This window comes from Adiantum capillus-veneris, chromosome 4 (genome assembly GCF_014529385.1).
Source record: "Adiantum capillus-veneris isolate H3 chromosome 4, ASM1452938v2, whole genome shotgun sequence".
Taxonomy (NCBI): Eukaryota; Viridiplantae; Streptophyta; class Polypodiopsida; order Polypodiales; family Pteridaceae; genus Adiantum; species Adiantum capillus-veneris.
This window is the reverse complement of record NC_140934.1, coordinates 157,794,378-157,810,459: the sequence shown is the minus strand read 5'-3', so window position 1 is coordinate 157,810,459 and position 16,082 is coordinate 157,794,378. Positions and strand designations below refer to the sequence as shown.

At 44.7% G+C, this 16,082-nt stretch overlaps 1 protein-coding gene and 1 pseudogene across 2 annotated transcripts in view; both read left to right on the top strand.

Annotated features, from left to right (window-relative positions):
- The first annotated feature begins 1,247 nt into the window (after nt 1-1,247).
- Nucleotides 1,248-2,367, top strand: LOC147460212 (uncharacterized; annotated as a pseudogene).
- Nucleotides 2,368-5,977: 3,610 nt separating this feature from the next.
- SOX (sulfite oxidase) overlaps nt 5,978-16,082 on the top strand; it is a 97,140-nt gene continuing 87,035 nt past the window's right edge. The window contains exons 1-2 of one of the 2 annotated variants that reach the window (XM_086511301.1): nt 5,978-6,125; nt 6,224-6,330. In XM_086511301.1, coding sequence (XP_086367427.1) covers nt 6,256-6,330 — 75 coding nt within the window. In that variant the 5' untranslated portion in view covers nt 5,978-6,125; nt 6,224-6,255. Of the gene's footprint in view, nt 6,331-16,082 lie in introns of both variants that reach the window. The other variant, XM_086511302.1, reaches the window with a different exon arrangement.

Genomic DNA, 16,082 nt, shown 5'->3' with positions numbered 1-16,082 from the left:
GAGAGAGAGAGAGAGAGAGAGAGAGAGAGAGAGAGAGAGAGAGAGAGAGAGAGAGAGAGAGAGAGAGAGAGAGAGGATACCTTAGTGTGTAGGGCTAGTTGTGGGTTACTTGATGTTTTAAGCTCATTACCTCTTCCCTTCAAAACACAATGAAGGTCGAACCTTTGTATGACAAGCGGCAGTGCCTTTAAATATTTTTTTGATGTGGCGCAGAGCAGGTGGTTAACGCTTGGCTAGGCACTAATTATGGTGCAGTTGCATGAACTAATCATTTACTGAAAGACGGCTAACAACTGTTCGAGAGTGCAGCAGGTCTCAATTGTTGCAGCTGTACCCTACCCTCGAGCAAAGCAGGTGGAGGTTGCTACCAAACTCGGGTTGGTTGCCGCCCTGTGATGGCACTACAGCAAGAGGCAAACGCCGGCAGGTGTCTCGCATGGTGGGTCCTCCAAAAGGTGCCCGCAATGGCAGTAAACATAGTGCCATCACAGGGCGGCAACCAACCCGAGTTTGGTAGCAACCTCCACCTGCTTTGCTCGAGGGTAGGGTACAACTGCAACAACCGAGACCTGCTGCACTCTCGAACATTTGTTAGCCGTCTTTTAGTAAATGATTAGTTGATGCAACTGCACCATAATTAGTGCCTAGCCAAGGGTTAACCACCTGCTCTGCACCACATCAAAAAAATATTTAAAGGCATTGTCGCTTGTCATACAAAGCTCCGACCTTCACTCTGTTTCGAAGGGAAGAGGTAGCGAGCTTAAAACATCAAGTAACCCACAACTAGGCCTACACACTAAAGTATCCTCTCTCTCTCTCTCTCTCTCTCTCTCTCTCTCTCTCTCTCTCTCTCTCTCTCTCTCTCTCTCTCTCTCTCTCTCTCTCTCTCTCTCTCTCTCTCTCTCTCTCTCTCTCTCTCTCTCGGGAAGGCGCAGAGCAGTTTAGAAACTTTTCCTACTTAATGACAATGCAAACGATATTTTTTGTGTTGACGTATCAATCTTTACCTCACATTTTAGCTAATGGTGCTGGTCCTAATGCTTGCAGGGAAACACAATGGACCAGCAATGCTCTCCTCGTTTGCGACCGGGCTCTCCAATGCGTTCACAACATATCGGCCTCCACGTTCCGTCCACCAGCAACAGCCACCCTATTCAATTCAGCCACAATTTGTTCCCATAGAGGCGGTGCCATCACCGCCACCACCCGGTGGATTCTATCAACTTCTACAAGCTGGCGACTACATTATGCACGATCAAGTCAATTTTCAATTGCCTCTTCCTTTGTGGATCCACTACCTATCGCCAAACCCTACAGAACACAACAAAATGGTAGGCATTATTGCAACGGCTCCACCTAGATCCATGTCGGTGTTCCTGCCGAGCATTCTGACACTTGGACATTCAATTCCTCAAAGTGCTGATGGATCCTTTCCATCTATTCCTGCTCTCCTTCTCGCCATGGAGGAGAACATACCTCTGCTGGAGTTTCCAACGGTCAAGGCAACCTCTCAACAAGGAAATGAAGTAAGCTCAGTCATAAATACTATGTATTCAGCAGTTGTGGCACAATGAGACCCTAAGAGCAAGGCTAAAAAGCCTTCCAACTCGATGAAAGGTTTGGAGTGGTCAACCATAAGGGTCTTGTGCTTGATCGACTTCTTCAAAGAGAAGTGGACTAGCCTAGGCAATGGAAACTTCAAGCAAAAGCATTGGTCCGGTCTTGCGCTACAATGAACTCGAAGTTTTCGTCTACCTACTCGGCACAACAATGCAAAAATAAATGGGACTCTCTTCGCAAGACCTACCAGAGAGAGAAAAGGGCTGAAGAAGGTACTGGTGCATCTCCGTCTACTTGGGAATTTTTGGTAGGATGTCTCAGGTTCTCGGGAGAACACCCAAGGTGCGTGGTTTGGCCGGTGGCTTCAATGGGGAGGACTTTTTGCATGGGGCACCAGAGGCGGATGAAGACGACGACAACAGTGATGTAGACAATGACAATGTCCACATCCCTAACAATGACAAGCATCAAAATGTAGCAACCCCCTCCCAAGAGAGACCACCAACCACACCAATTACCAGTGCGCCAAGTAGTGCTGGTGCTGGAGAAAGTTCTGGTGGTAAGCATGCCGACTCCGTTCGGGGCCAACGATGCAAGAAGAAACGCCGTCTATCCAAAGATTGCTCCTCCTTGGGTGTTGAGCTGAAGGAAGGACTATCCAGTTTTGCAAAAACCATGAAGGAGGTCGAGCTCCGCAGGATTGAGGCCAAAGTGCATCGAATTGAAGCAGATGAAAGGCGTGCAGAGAAAGCTCTAGAGATACAGTTGCAGATAGCAAGAATTTTGGCAAGTGGACGAGATGCTTGACGTAAGATTGCATCTTGTCAAGCAGAGTATTGATGTAACCCAACAATAAAATAAAGCAATTCCTTCGTCATTTCTTTCAACATGGTCTCTCCCTTACTCTCTGAGTCTCTCTTGCACGACATTGTTGTGTCTCTTTGTAGAGTTAATGCAATTTGGAGTTTGACAGATTGTGAATGAGTAGTTATTGATTGTTTCTTTACCTACCAATCACTAAATATTCATGGTGGTCTCGTTGTCAATCACAATAGCAACAATTGGCGTAGTGATGGTTTATACTATGACAAAAAAAGAGTTTTTCAAAAAGAGAGGAGAGAGTTGGAGATAAGGGGGAGATGGAGGTAGAGCACCGTTGGAGAGTTAAATAGAGAGAGTCAGAGATAAAGGGGTCACGAGAGAGAGGGAGTTAGTGAAAAAGTTAGAGAATAATTTAGCATTATAGTTAGAGTTAGAAAGATATATATATATATATATATATATATAGATGGTTAGCATTATAGCTAGAGTTAGAGAGATAGATAGTTAACGTTAGAGTTAGAGCTAGGTAGAATTGATGTTAGCGTAATAGCTACAATGGTTGGTAGTTAGAGTATGACTTTGATGAGTGAGAGTTAGGGATAAAGTTAGAGAATAAGTTAAGAGTTGTAGTCAAAGTGAGAGAGACAGAGATGGTTATAGTTTTAGTTAGAGTTAGAACCTCGTTGCATAGTTAGGCTAATACTTAGAAGTCGACATAGATTGAGCAAGAGAGAGAGTTAGGGTTATAGTTAGAGTTAGAGGGTTAGATCACACTATGCGTAAAAGTTAGAGTTAGAGAGATAGGTAGTTAGAGTGGTTGGGTAGTTAGAGTGATTACCAGAAAGAGTTAGCATTATTGTTAGAGTTAGAGAGAGAGACAGGTAGTTAGGGCAATAATTAGCATACAGCTACAACGATTGGTAGTTAGAGTATGACTTTGATGAGTGAGAATTAGGGATAAAGTTAGAGAATAAGTTAAGAGTTGTAGTCAAAGTGAGAGAGAGAGAGAGATGGTTATAGTTATCGTTTTAGAACCTCGTTGCATAGTTAGTCTAATACTTAGATGTCATTGCATAGTTAGTCTAATACTTAGATGTCGACATAGAGTGAGCAAGAGAAAGAGTGAGCGTTATTGTTAAAGTTAGAGAGACATGTAGTTAGAGTGGTTGGGTAGTTAGAGTGAGTAAGAGACAGAGTGAGCGTTATTGTTAGAGTTAGAGAATTAGACAATATGCGTAAACGTTAGAGTTACAGAGATAGGCAGTTAGAGTGGTTGGGTAGTTAGAGTGCGTAAGAGATAGAGTGAGCGTTATTGTCAGAGTTAGAGAATTAGACAATATGCGTAAACGTTAGAGTTAGAGAGACAGGTAGTTAGAGTGGTTGGGTAGTTAGAGTGATTAAGAGAAAGAGTTAGCGTTATTGTGAGAGTTAGAGAGAGAGACATGTAGTTAGGGCAATAGTTAGAGTGGTTGGCAGTTACAGGATGACATTGAGTGGGAGTTAGCGTTATTGTGAGAGTTAGAGAGAGAGACAGGTAGTTAGGGCAATAGTTAGAGTGGTTGGCAGTTACAATACGTCATTGAGTGGGAGTTACCACGAGATGAAGTTAGAGAAAGGTAGTCACTGGGATAGTGAGTTATTTTTTGGGATATGAACATAGAAACCCTAAACATGGAGACAGGGTGGTAGAGTGCACATACCAACTATGTGGATCACTACAATGGACAAGTGCCTAGCACTCCCGTGAGTCTCATCTGGCATTGTTATTCGCTAATTGATATCTGGCAACCCAGTCCCTATATAGAATGTTGCGCATTCCATGCTCGGCCAAAAAATTATGAAGCACACAACATGCAATCACATAAGTTGGAGCTCGACTAAGGTCCACCGGCATATTGTGCAAAATTCGCCACCTGTTCTTCATGATGCCAAAAACATTTTCAATTACAACGCGTCCTCTGGAAATGTGATGGTTGAATTCATCCCAGGGTCCCTGACTAGGAGCGGTGCCCTCTCCAAATGGAGTGATCATCAAAGAGGAAGAACCATAGCCTTTGTCTGCGAGGAGGTATGGTTGAATGCGCAAACACTCCAACGTAATTACTGGAGCAGAGAGGACTTGTCGGGACCGCATGCGCCTATACAACGCAAAGCTCTTCCAGTGCGCAGCATCGTTAGTGCCTCCGGACACGCTCACGCACACATCCCACAATTTCTTCCTGGCATCGCACACTGCCTGCAATAAGATTGAATGGAAATGGTGTCTACACCAATACTATGCAGGAGTGTCACAACGTTTCGGTCTCCTAGCCAACCTTATGTGAGTGCCATCTATCGCGCCACACACATTCGGTAACATAGTGATGGTCGAAAATTCAACTATAATTTTGATCTAGCTGCTCAGCGGACGGCACACTGATGTATTGAGGACGTAACCGTGTGGCAAGGATGTCCACCATGATGTTACAGTACTTACGTAAAGTTGATTCTCTGACACGGAAGGTATCACTAATGTAAGTGGTGGAATCATTGTGGGCACGCCTAAGGAGGGTAAAACTAAGAGCCAGTTCTGGGTCTATCAGAGGACGAACGAAATTATCTCTATCGATCGACGAAAGAAAAGGCACCATAGCTTGTAAAAGAATTTGAAAGACTGGTTCAAGCGTACGGTACCTTTTCATGAAAATATCATCTGTGTAATCCTCCTCGCGGATCCAGACTTGCCTTTGCACTTGGGACCAAAATGCGTGTTGGCGCGATAATATCCACCACTCTCGAACTCCAGCAAGCGCCTCGAGGTGTTGATAAAAAATGGCTGGCGACGCCATGAATAGAAAGATTACTAGAGCAGTAAATAACATTTTTGATGTTGCACTTGGGGTAGGAGTGGAGCCTTGGCTTTCCAGCTCTGTAATGATCCAATAGAATGCAAGCAATGAATTCATTGTTTGCAAATTCCGATAGTGTAGAATTTTGGGCCGAACAGTGCATGCAACAGTAGATAGTTTGGACTGTTGCCGTGGCTTAAAGAGAGCTTAAAGGTAAAGCCGATGTCGGATAGCTGTTACAAAGTGCAGTAAACGCCGAGCTTAATATTGCTCACAATTACTGTGTGAACTATCCTCTGCAAACATTGAAAGAATTGCAACTGAAGCTTGAATTGCTTGTGAATTATCGTATGTCGCCATGCAGGTGGTTGAAAAATGCAGTCTCCAATAGCCACTCCTTGTGCTCCGAATCCACTATATGTAGTCAAACCTAGCTGCCATTATACAGTTCCTAGCTATGACGCGATATAGCTCTCTCTCTCTCTCTCTCTCTCGGTGTGGGTTAATCGAATAGGTTGCAATAGGCTGCATATATGAAGCAAGCTCGGTTATGTGTAGTGCACCGAGGACCTGCGTACTGCATGTATCCAGCTTCGACCTCCAAGGCGGCCGACATCTACGCCAGGCAGCCACTGCTTATTGGCGCCAACATTGAGCAGCCAATAATTGAAGAAATGCTTTTTTCGTTATTTCATGTGCGCAAAAATACTATGGCGGCCACGTCCAAAAAGGCCGTAGAAGGCCAATGATGGCTCTAGAGGAGCTCATGTGCGGACCCTTTCATGGACAACCCATGGGTGGATTGCTAAATTCTGCTTAGGAATCTTCGTCGAGAAACGTTACCAAATTCACGGGCGCCCGCTGGTCACACATTGTGTGTTGAGAGGCTAGTGATAATTGGGATGCGTACTCGAGGTTTGTGTATGCGCGCGTGTGTGTTTGATCATCGCAGGATCGCCTCGCGCGTATGCTTTGTTTGATTGTTTTGCTCGCTTCGTTTGCGTTTGCGTCAGCTGCATAGCATCAAGCATCAAAGGTGGTAACTATGGAGCCTCTTCATGGACCAGCAACTTATGAACATGAGCCACCCCGGCATTGGGCACTGAAAATCAACTCCAAGGTATGTCCTGTCCTGCATGTATTCTAATTTGCTTTCTACTTACTTTGTCAGCTTGGCTGCACATTTACTAATGTCAGCAAGTGGTTGAAGTGCCTAGCATCTATCCTTTGATGCAAGAGCAAGAGCACAACATAACGTTGGTTTTGCCAAGGTTTACTATTAGCCCTTGCTTTGAAAAGAACTCCTCCAATGCAGCCATATGCCTCCGAAGTACCTTCTGTGAGGCAGCAATCAAAACAAGGTCATCAGCATCAAAGAGTAATGACGCCAGAGTTCCACCCTGTGAGATGAAGGTCCCAAATCTCATCTTTGCCTAATTGTGTTGGAGATAATGGGCATCTCTGTTTCATCTCCGTGGTGATGCTAATTGTCTCTAACAATCCCCTTCAGTTCTCTGTTGCTCCTCTCATAGAGCAGCACAAATACATGTGGCAATGAGTGGGGTATTTGGCGGTTCAGTCAGAGGTTTTACTCCGCTTGCTATTCTTCTACTTCTGATGCCCCTTTATCCATGTGGCTGCCAAGTCATTTCTTGAGGATTGATGTGTTGATGCAGCATTCAAAGAGATAGGCTCCTTTTTTTTTGGGTTCAAAGGATTCACCAATGACATGGTACAAATTTCAGACGATGGATCACCGCCCTTTGACAGAATCATCAGTTACAGATGCGCTGATAGAGCAGACATTGGTGGAAGCAAGTAGTTTCAGGGAATATGATTTTTTCTCTCTTTATATGATTGATAATACCCTGGGGAGGCTTGTATGATTAGAGTCTAAACTTCTTGGTACCTTTCCTTGGTTTTAATTGTGGAGGATGATTGGATTCATCCTCCCAACTCTCTCAGTGTGACTGTGACTGTGCTGAAGGACTGCATCCTATTTGGGGATTTGGCAGAGAGGTCTGATGAGATGGACGTAGGACATGCTTCAGGTACAACATTGGGCACGTCAACGATCTCTGATTTTGGCAATATTTGTATGAGATCGTGCGGTTTGGGGCCTACTTTTGCGGCCAATTTCCAATTCAAGCATGTTTTAGCATTCGTTTTGGAGTTAGAGGGCGTTTGCATGTTGGAACGCTAAGGTTCAGGTTTATGTAGATCTACCATTTTGGTGTTATAGGAAGCTCGATTGGAGTTGTTGTTTTCACAGCTGGTCTACAATAGTGTTAACCGTCCTATTGGGTGTTTGTATGCATATTGTGGTCATAGGTTGACGTGACAGTTAAATACTGTTTTTGGTCATTTTTTAGGTTTTGTGTACATTTTTTATTTTTTTGTAGACATGCTAACAATGATGAAATTCATTAAATTTGTGAGTGAGAAGCTAGTTAAGAACAATTTTTATGCTTGGAAGTTCAAGTAGACCAATTGCATGACAATTAAAGATTACTGAGAGTACATTGAAGGCGAGCATGAAGATGCAGAATCCCACTCCTCAACAGGTGAGAGCTTTCAAGAATTGGAACTAGGAAGCATAGAAGGTTTTCTCGTAGAGACTTGAAACGATTTGGTTTGACTTGATGGTATGGGACCAGTGTACGAGTAGTTCAAGACCCTTGTCCATACTCGAGAGAATATTATGGGCTTTACAGATCTTGTGTCTATGTTGATTGTGGAAGAGAAGAACATTGGTGAAGAATTGTCTTCACAAGGTGGAAATAATTTTCAACAGGTCTTCTACAACAACAGAGGTAAAGGTAGAGGATGAGGTGCAGGTCAAGGAGGTGGCTGCGGTCATGGAAACTGAATCAAGGCACTCACCAAAGGCACAATGCGGGTGGTTGAGGAAATTACCGAGGCAGGGGAGTCAAAGATGCATGGAAATTTTAGCAAATAACAATGGAAGGGAGTGATGGACATGTGGGCAAGACCACGTCGAGCATGAGTATCCATGAAAAGGCAGAAAAACAAGTATGTCACTACTATCAGGGATGCAAATGAGCCAGAGTTTTTTTGCTATGCATCATCTGATGAATTCTACAACTGCAAATGTCTCTAAATGTAGTGATAATGTATGGTATGTGGATTTGGGTGTATTGAATCACATGACGAGTCATGATGAATGGTTCAGGGACCTGCAAATTTTCTCCTATTTCGCATACAGGATACATGCCAAGTGATGACATGGCATGACTGTACGTGAGGGGAGCAAAGCCAAAGCCAAGTAGATGGAGTGGAGACACGGATTATCACCATACGACCGGGATTTTTTGCTACAAATTGCGGGAGTCCGTGGCACAAAAAGATGATGCGGCATGATTGTTTACAGATGCCAGGGTTGTCATCCCCGTTGTCATCATATTGTTGTACTGGAAAGTATGGCGCGGTTTTGTAGGGAAAAATATAGTGTATTGAAATTTATATCGTATGGTTTATATTCGTACAATGTGGTAAAAATACGTTAAGGATTATTTAATATTGTAAGGCGTGTTGTATCGCGGTCATAAGTACGGTCGTAGAGTATGGCGTTTCTGTATGATATAGGCATTCGTACATCGTACGAAAACTTCCATGACAGACGTAAAAATCGCATTTCAATCTGTGAGCGTCTTTACAATCCGTTTGTTCAAACTCTGTAGTGTGCTTTTTAGGCGCCAATTACGACACATGACTTTTCAATGCTTTTGCGCACCTTCTTGTAAATAGCAGATAAGCCAATTGCTTTTTGGAGCCAAGTCCCTACAAGTAACAAGGTGGGGTGCCAATAGCACTGAAATTATGTCTCACAAGAGACGTAGGAAGTTGTCACCGTGATAGCTTGTTAATATAAGAAGAAAAACTGCAAGGGATGCTCGGTGAAGGGGCAATCTGTTTGAGTGGGGAACTCAGTTCAACTGTCTCTCGACTCTAATTGTTCTCTTCAAGCTCCAATTTTGTAGAGGATTTTGTGGCTTATGACGAAACCTGGAAAGCAATGCTTGAAGTAGCCTACCTTGGAGACATAGTGGACAAAAGTGATCTGTTATCTACATCAAATTCAATTGAAGACGAAACAAAGGTATGTCGACTATATAGGGGGTGCAACAACCTTGCCTTGATTAGCATGTAGAGGCGCACTATATGGTTCCAAAGTTGGTGTGTAGATGTGGAGAGGTGGCTCCAACAATTGACTCTGTGGAGAAGTATATGTGCAACTTATGAGAGCGAAATTACATGCAAAGAGGAAGGTATTGCCAACCTTATAGGTGATGAAGTTGTCAAAGGTGCAGGGGAAAAGGGTGAATCGTGTGATAAACTTGTTTGCAACCGCGAGCAAACCTCCTCTCCGTACTGGGCAGCCAATAGATCTTGGATCTTTCTCGATGGATCTCCTCGTCTGTCACGTGACACATCCAACCCTATGTAACCGTGGACAAGCTACAGCATGACGAGGGTTCAATTCAGTCAAGTTAGTCGAGAATAGGAGGTGATTTGGCACTTTTGTGAGTCTGTTCGCAGACCGTGCATGACCAGACACGTAGAGTAGATGGATATCCTCCGGTTGCACACAGCATGATCATCAGCATTCTCATCATAAACCATTAGAATCCATCAAGAGCATTTTTATGGTGCATAGACCTATTTTCCCTATTTTTGACAATTTTCACTTATTATTTTAAGTGACTTTTGTTGGGAACTAGGTAGGGCAATTTTGCTAAGATAATATATAAGCAAACCAGAATTAGCACTTTTTGGCAGAAGAGGCAACAGGAGCATTGCTCAATAGGACAATTCTCAAGCAAGAACAAGGACCCCCCTCAGCCTGGCGTTTTCAGCAAGAGGAACTCAGCGTTTTTCAGCCCTGATCTTTGGCGTTTTCAGCAAGAGGAACTCAATGATTTCAGCCTGCACATTCAGCCTCAGATCAGCGTTTTTCCCCTCAGCTAGGCCAGTGTTTCCATCTCCTGCAGGCTCAACAGAGGCAGCGTTTTTTTGGGCCTGTTGTTCAGCCATTTCAGCCAGCCTGTTTTAAGGCAGCATCTCAGCACCATAAAGACAGCGTTTTGAATGCCAACAAGCCAGCGTTTTTAGGGACAACATCAGCGTTTTTCAAGGGCTGCGAAAGCGGCGGTTATAGTCAGCAATACCAGCGCTTGGAGATAGCCAGATGGGCATTTCCAATTAGCCGAATAAGCCATAGCAGTAGATAGAAGTCGCCGTCGTCACCGTCGTCTTCGAAGCATTCAGTTTTCAGCCATAGTCTCGTCCTCGTCGTCACCACCGTCGGCCTCGACATAGCTCCATTAGATTTGCATTAGCATCTTGTACCAAATTGTGCAATCAATAGTAAACCACTCTCGCCATCGAGAGTGGGGCCCTTGGAGGAGGGTTTTACGTCTCTGGTGTCGTATTCTCTTCTCTCTCTATCTCTCAGTCTCATGCACCTTCACGCACAGTATCCATTCACTTTGTTTGTGTCCATTGCACTTTCTCATTAAAGAACGTAAGGCTCTTCCTTCCCTAAGCAAAAGGAACCTTGAGCACAGTTCAAAGCACTCATCTTGAGCAAAGTTCAACATTCACTTCCGCTACAGCTTACATTGGTATCAGAGCTTTGGCAGTGTTCTGGATCTCTCAAGGAAAGAACCACAAGAACCACATAATTTTTTTTGCTTGTTGCGGTTGCACGTAACCCAAGTTCAAACCCAAGAAAGAAGGGCTTGTCCAGCCTCCCCTTGTGCCTCTTTTTACTCATTGAGAGTGGACCGTGCACTTAGCGGCCTGCCAATCGACGTGAGGTGGGAAAAAGCAACCTTGGTGTGAGTGCAAGGCTGCCAAGGGGTGCGCCCGCGGAAAAGAGCAGAACTCGGGTGAAGAGAAGATCCTTCTCTAACACAGATTGCAAGCGAAAGAAGAACCTCAAGAATCTCAAGACCCTCAAGAACCTCAAGAACTCAAGACCCCCAAGAACCCAAGACCCACAAGAAGAACCCAAGACCCACAAGAACCCAAGTTCCTCGTGAACTTAAGAACCAAAGACTTCAGTGGATGGTCATCACCCCAAGCGGAATGGATACTTCGCATGGAGGTGTTGAGCATGGGAGTGGCGAAGAAGAGTTTTCCCCGCTAGGAGATTTTCCTGACCCTCCCCTGTCCCCATCTACGCCACGAGTTGTACCAATTCCTATGGAGGCGTTGGTCAAGTCGATGATGGAGATGATGACACAACAACAAGAAACGAATCACGTTGCGATGGCACAACTAGAAAGAAAAGCAGAACGAGAGGAAGCCTTGGAGCATGAACGCCAACACAGACAAGAAACCTTGGAGCGTGAACGCCAACTCAGACAAGACACCTTGGAGCGTGAGCGTGATCAAGCGCGCTTGGCAGCTGAAGAACGACAGGCAGAGCGTGCTACACAGAGTGAACAACGCATGCAAGAGTTGATCCAACATGTTCTCGCCTCGAAGTCCGAACCCGGCAAAGATGTTGGTAGTTCATCAAGTGGCGCAAGCCGAGATTCGGACTCCAACTACTGAGTCACAGAAAAGTTGACTTTCAGTAAGTATGATGGTAAGATGGATGCCACGGTTAGTTGCATCAATTTAATGCTTATTTTGCGACAACTAAGAAGACAGGAAATAGCAAAGTTTTGACGGTAGCTATATACCTTGCCGGTGATGTATCAATTGGTACCACGCATGGCAAGAGGCACAGTTAGCCGCGCACCTAGAGGAAGCCGACGAATTCACGCCCCTTTCCTTCAATTGGGCCGATTTTCAAGACAAGCTGAAGGCGGGTTTATGCCACCTCAGTATCTCGTACGATTGAAGGACGATTGGCGCGGTCTCAAGCAAAATGGTATGCCAGTTATGTCTTTCTCTAATCGCCTTTTGCAGCTCGGCACTCAATTACGTAAATCGGATGCGGAGCAGAAGGAGGCATTCCTTTATGGATTGGACGAGTATATCAAGTTTGATGTCGAGGTGCTCGATCCAATCGATCTCAACAAGGCGGTAGCGATTGCTCTCACACAGGAGGAAGCACAACAAGGGAAAGCCCAAGGAAAACAAGACTTCGACAAGTACCTCTCATACCTCTTTAGAATCCTCAGAACGGTAACTCTTCTAACCAATCTTCCAATAGTCTCTCAGAAAAGAATTCTCCAAATGAACCTAAGGGTAAGGCTAACATAATTGCTAAACCTAAACTCACTCCAGATGAAAAGGTAGCACAAGGAATTCTAGGAGGATACATCACGTCGGAAGAGCAAAGCACTTATTCTAAGGAAGGTCGTTTTCATTGTCACATTAAGGGTCACATAAAAAGAACATGTCCTAAGCTTGACTCTAATGAATCTAAAGAGTCCACACAACCCACTTCCTCTGTCAATGCAATGAATGAGAACACGAGTGTACCCCAAGTTTCTCATGACCCTCCCATTGATGAGTTTCTCATTAAATGTTATGGTCATATGACGGGGCAGCGTTTTGTCATATTCTTTGACCCAGGCAGTATAAATGATGTGATTAGTCTCTCTCCTATTGAGAGAGCTCGCTTAGAGGTTAGTCAGAAATCTCCTCTCGAGGTTTTTGGCTTCGCTCCCGGTATGGACTCTCTCATGAAAGAGTGCTTTGATGTGTTGTTTACAGTTCAACAAGCTGCTTTCCTTTTCGTCTCTTCTCTCTCAGGATGTGATATGATTTTGGGCATTTGATGGTTTCGTGAGCATAACCCTCTCATTGATTGGGCGGAAAAGACGTTCACTTTCAATGCCAAAAGTGACTCTCCCATTGTCATTCGTGGAGAGCACGTTGTTCATTCTCCATCTCTCATTTCTAATGTGTAGGCGAAGATTAAACGGATTCAGGAGGAGGAGACTCTCTCGGTCTCGTCTTCTTCAAAGCATGATACACAGGAATTGCATGATGATTTGAATGATAATGATGAGCATGATGATTTGGATGACACTGACAAGCATGATGACAAGCATGATGATTTGCATGATCAAGATGTGATTTCTCACAAGCATGATGATTTGCATGAAGATGATGTGATTGTTCACAAGGATGATGTGTTAGTTGATACTTTCTCTAGTGAAGCATTGCAAATTCGATCAAACAGGAAGAACCGATCTTGGCTCTCGAGTCTAGGTCCAAAGAACCCTCACAGGAAGTATTATGTTCGCATGATTAGTCAGCACGCATTGCTCGAGTGTTTCATTCGTGATCGTTTCCTGTATTTTAGTCAGCGTCTTTATGTGATCCCTTTTCCTAGGCATGACATATTGTACGTTGAGCACGTTTCACTCATGAATGAACACACATGTATGCGGATTGTTCATGAAAAGCTGAAAAGTATGCATTCAAGGAAGTCACATTCCACGTCTCTTCCTTGGCACGACATAGTTGTAGAAAGAGCACAAGAAAGTATGAGCACCAAGCATGGGCATGTCCATTGTGATTTGCCACAGTTGATTGATTTAGATCAGAAACACAAGATTCGATCTCATTGTTTGCGTGTGTGTGGTGAACGGGTTGACACTCTGTCTATTTGTTCATCTACATTGCATGCACAGTCTTTAGAGAAGACTAGAATTTTTCCACTCACTTTACATGGAATGGGTATGTTCATGTTTTTGTGTTGGAAGTGGTTTCAGGAATTTTCAGCCTCGGAGATTCTTGAAGAAGGTAGACGCATGACTATAGACGAAGTGGAAGCATTGAAGATGACTTTGTGTCGCTTTCGGCGCGGCCCAAAGAAGCAAGCGTTGCAGATATTTATGAAGTTCAAGTATCGCACGACCCACACCTCAGAGTGGGCTGGCCAAGAGTCCTTTCGAGGATTCCGGATGTTGTTGGCGATCTCCCTCGATGCCATACAGTTCGGTACCGGTACCTCTTTATAGCTAACTTTGGTGAGATAATGTTTTCTTTGGCATCTGGATCAAAGAAGATGAGTGCCGTCTGATCTCTAACTTTACCCCATGCTCTGGATAACTTGTTGGCATCTGTACTGGGCCTGTCACCCACCATATCTGGCACCAAACCTGCCTTGGGTTTAGGCTTCTTGCCTTTCTGGTCCTCTTTATCATCTGAGTCAGCTGGTCTTTTCCTTTGTGGACAATTTGTAGCAAAGTGACCACGTTGCTCGCATATAAAGCATTTGTTTTCATCCATAAAGCATTTGTTTTCAGCCATTAAGACCTCCTTTTCCTCGAGCGACTTACGTACAAAAGGCTTCCTTTTTTGTTTCTTTGCTTGCGCTCCAGAAGTCCCGGCTGAGTCCTTATCCTTGTTGGCCTTTTCCGACCCCCGGTGATGCCTCAGGAGCCGTTTTCACAAAGGGTTTCTTCGCTGAATTTTCTTCTGCTGCCCTCCTCTTTCGTTGCTCGGAAACTCACTGTCATTTCCTTAACAAGGCAAGACCAGTGTTAGCAACTTCCATGAGCTAGGTGAGGGTAGCCACTTTGTTCTTGGTACAGTAGTCCCGAAGCCCTTTAGGCAGCCCACAATAGTACTTCTCTATCTGCTCTGTCAATGGCACAAATCTGTAGGAGGTCACTGAGAGTAACGCTTTACAAAACCTCCGATTGTACTCCAGCAAGCTCTTGCAAGTAGCCGAAGTAAGCTGGTGCCAATCTGTCTTGACGTCGGCTTCAAATTCATTTGATAGCCAAGCAGATGCAAACATTTGCTTGAAGTAGACCCAAGTGGCGGGTGCCTGTCCTTGCATCAACAATGTCGTCCACCATGTAAGAGCATTGTCTTTCAAGAAAGTGGCAGCTTTCCTGACCTTAGAGGCCTCTGTAAAATTCCCTCCTACATAAGCTGTATCAAACTGCTGGAGGAAAGTAAGAGCCTTTGCCTTATCCTCCAAGCCGCTAAAAGTGCTAAACTTTATAGCTGCACCACCTTCCTTGTAAGCTGTTGGCTTTTCTAGTGTCCCCAAATTGTCATAAGGGATTGTCTGCAACATGGGCACTGTAGTAGGAATCAACGGTGCATCTTGGCCATTGACATTTTGCGTCATAGGTGCCATATCTTGCTGCTGTCCAGAAAAACCAGCCATGCCAAAATTACCCTGTGGCACCCCAAACTGTCCCTAGTTGCTCTGAAAACCTTGCTGCAAGCCGATGCTACCATACATGGGGTTTGGCATCATGCCTTGCATACCCCCAAACACTATTCCTGGCATGTACGGATGACTTCCAAGCGCATAACCAGCCATACTCCAGAACACAGATCCACGCCCGAAATACCCAGGATCTACCGTGGGTGGTGGAAAAATTGGGTGCATTACCTAGTAATCAGTTCCCTGTCCATTCAAGACAACATGCGGGCTCTGAAAGGTGGCGGGCTGAACTTGCATAGCTTGGGGAATAGGCATCCTAACCACTTGTTCAAGGACAAGAGGAACCTGTTGTGGAGCCCCCGACTCCGCAACATGCGAGTGTTCCCTATCCTGCTGAGATGCATGAAGTACTTGGGCTTGAGCCTCAACAAGCTCTGTTCGCGGTGTAAGTTGCCTATTTTGTTGTGGCACTGGTGGTGCTTGCAAGAACTCCATAAACCTTGGGTTCTGCACCAGTTGCGAAAACACATTCACTGCGGCAACTAACTGAGTCCTGAACGCATCATCGTCAAGTTGCCCAGTCATAAAGCCTTGTACTGAAGGAACATTCACATTGGGAAAAGATGCAGACAGGGGTGGCCGTGAGCTCTTGCCAACCTCAAACACCATAGGAATTTCCAGACTGTCTTGCGGAGAGGAACCCTCTTCCATAATGCCTTTCCCTTTGTTGAACATAGTGTAATCCCGTGTTCCTG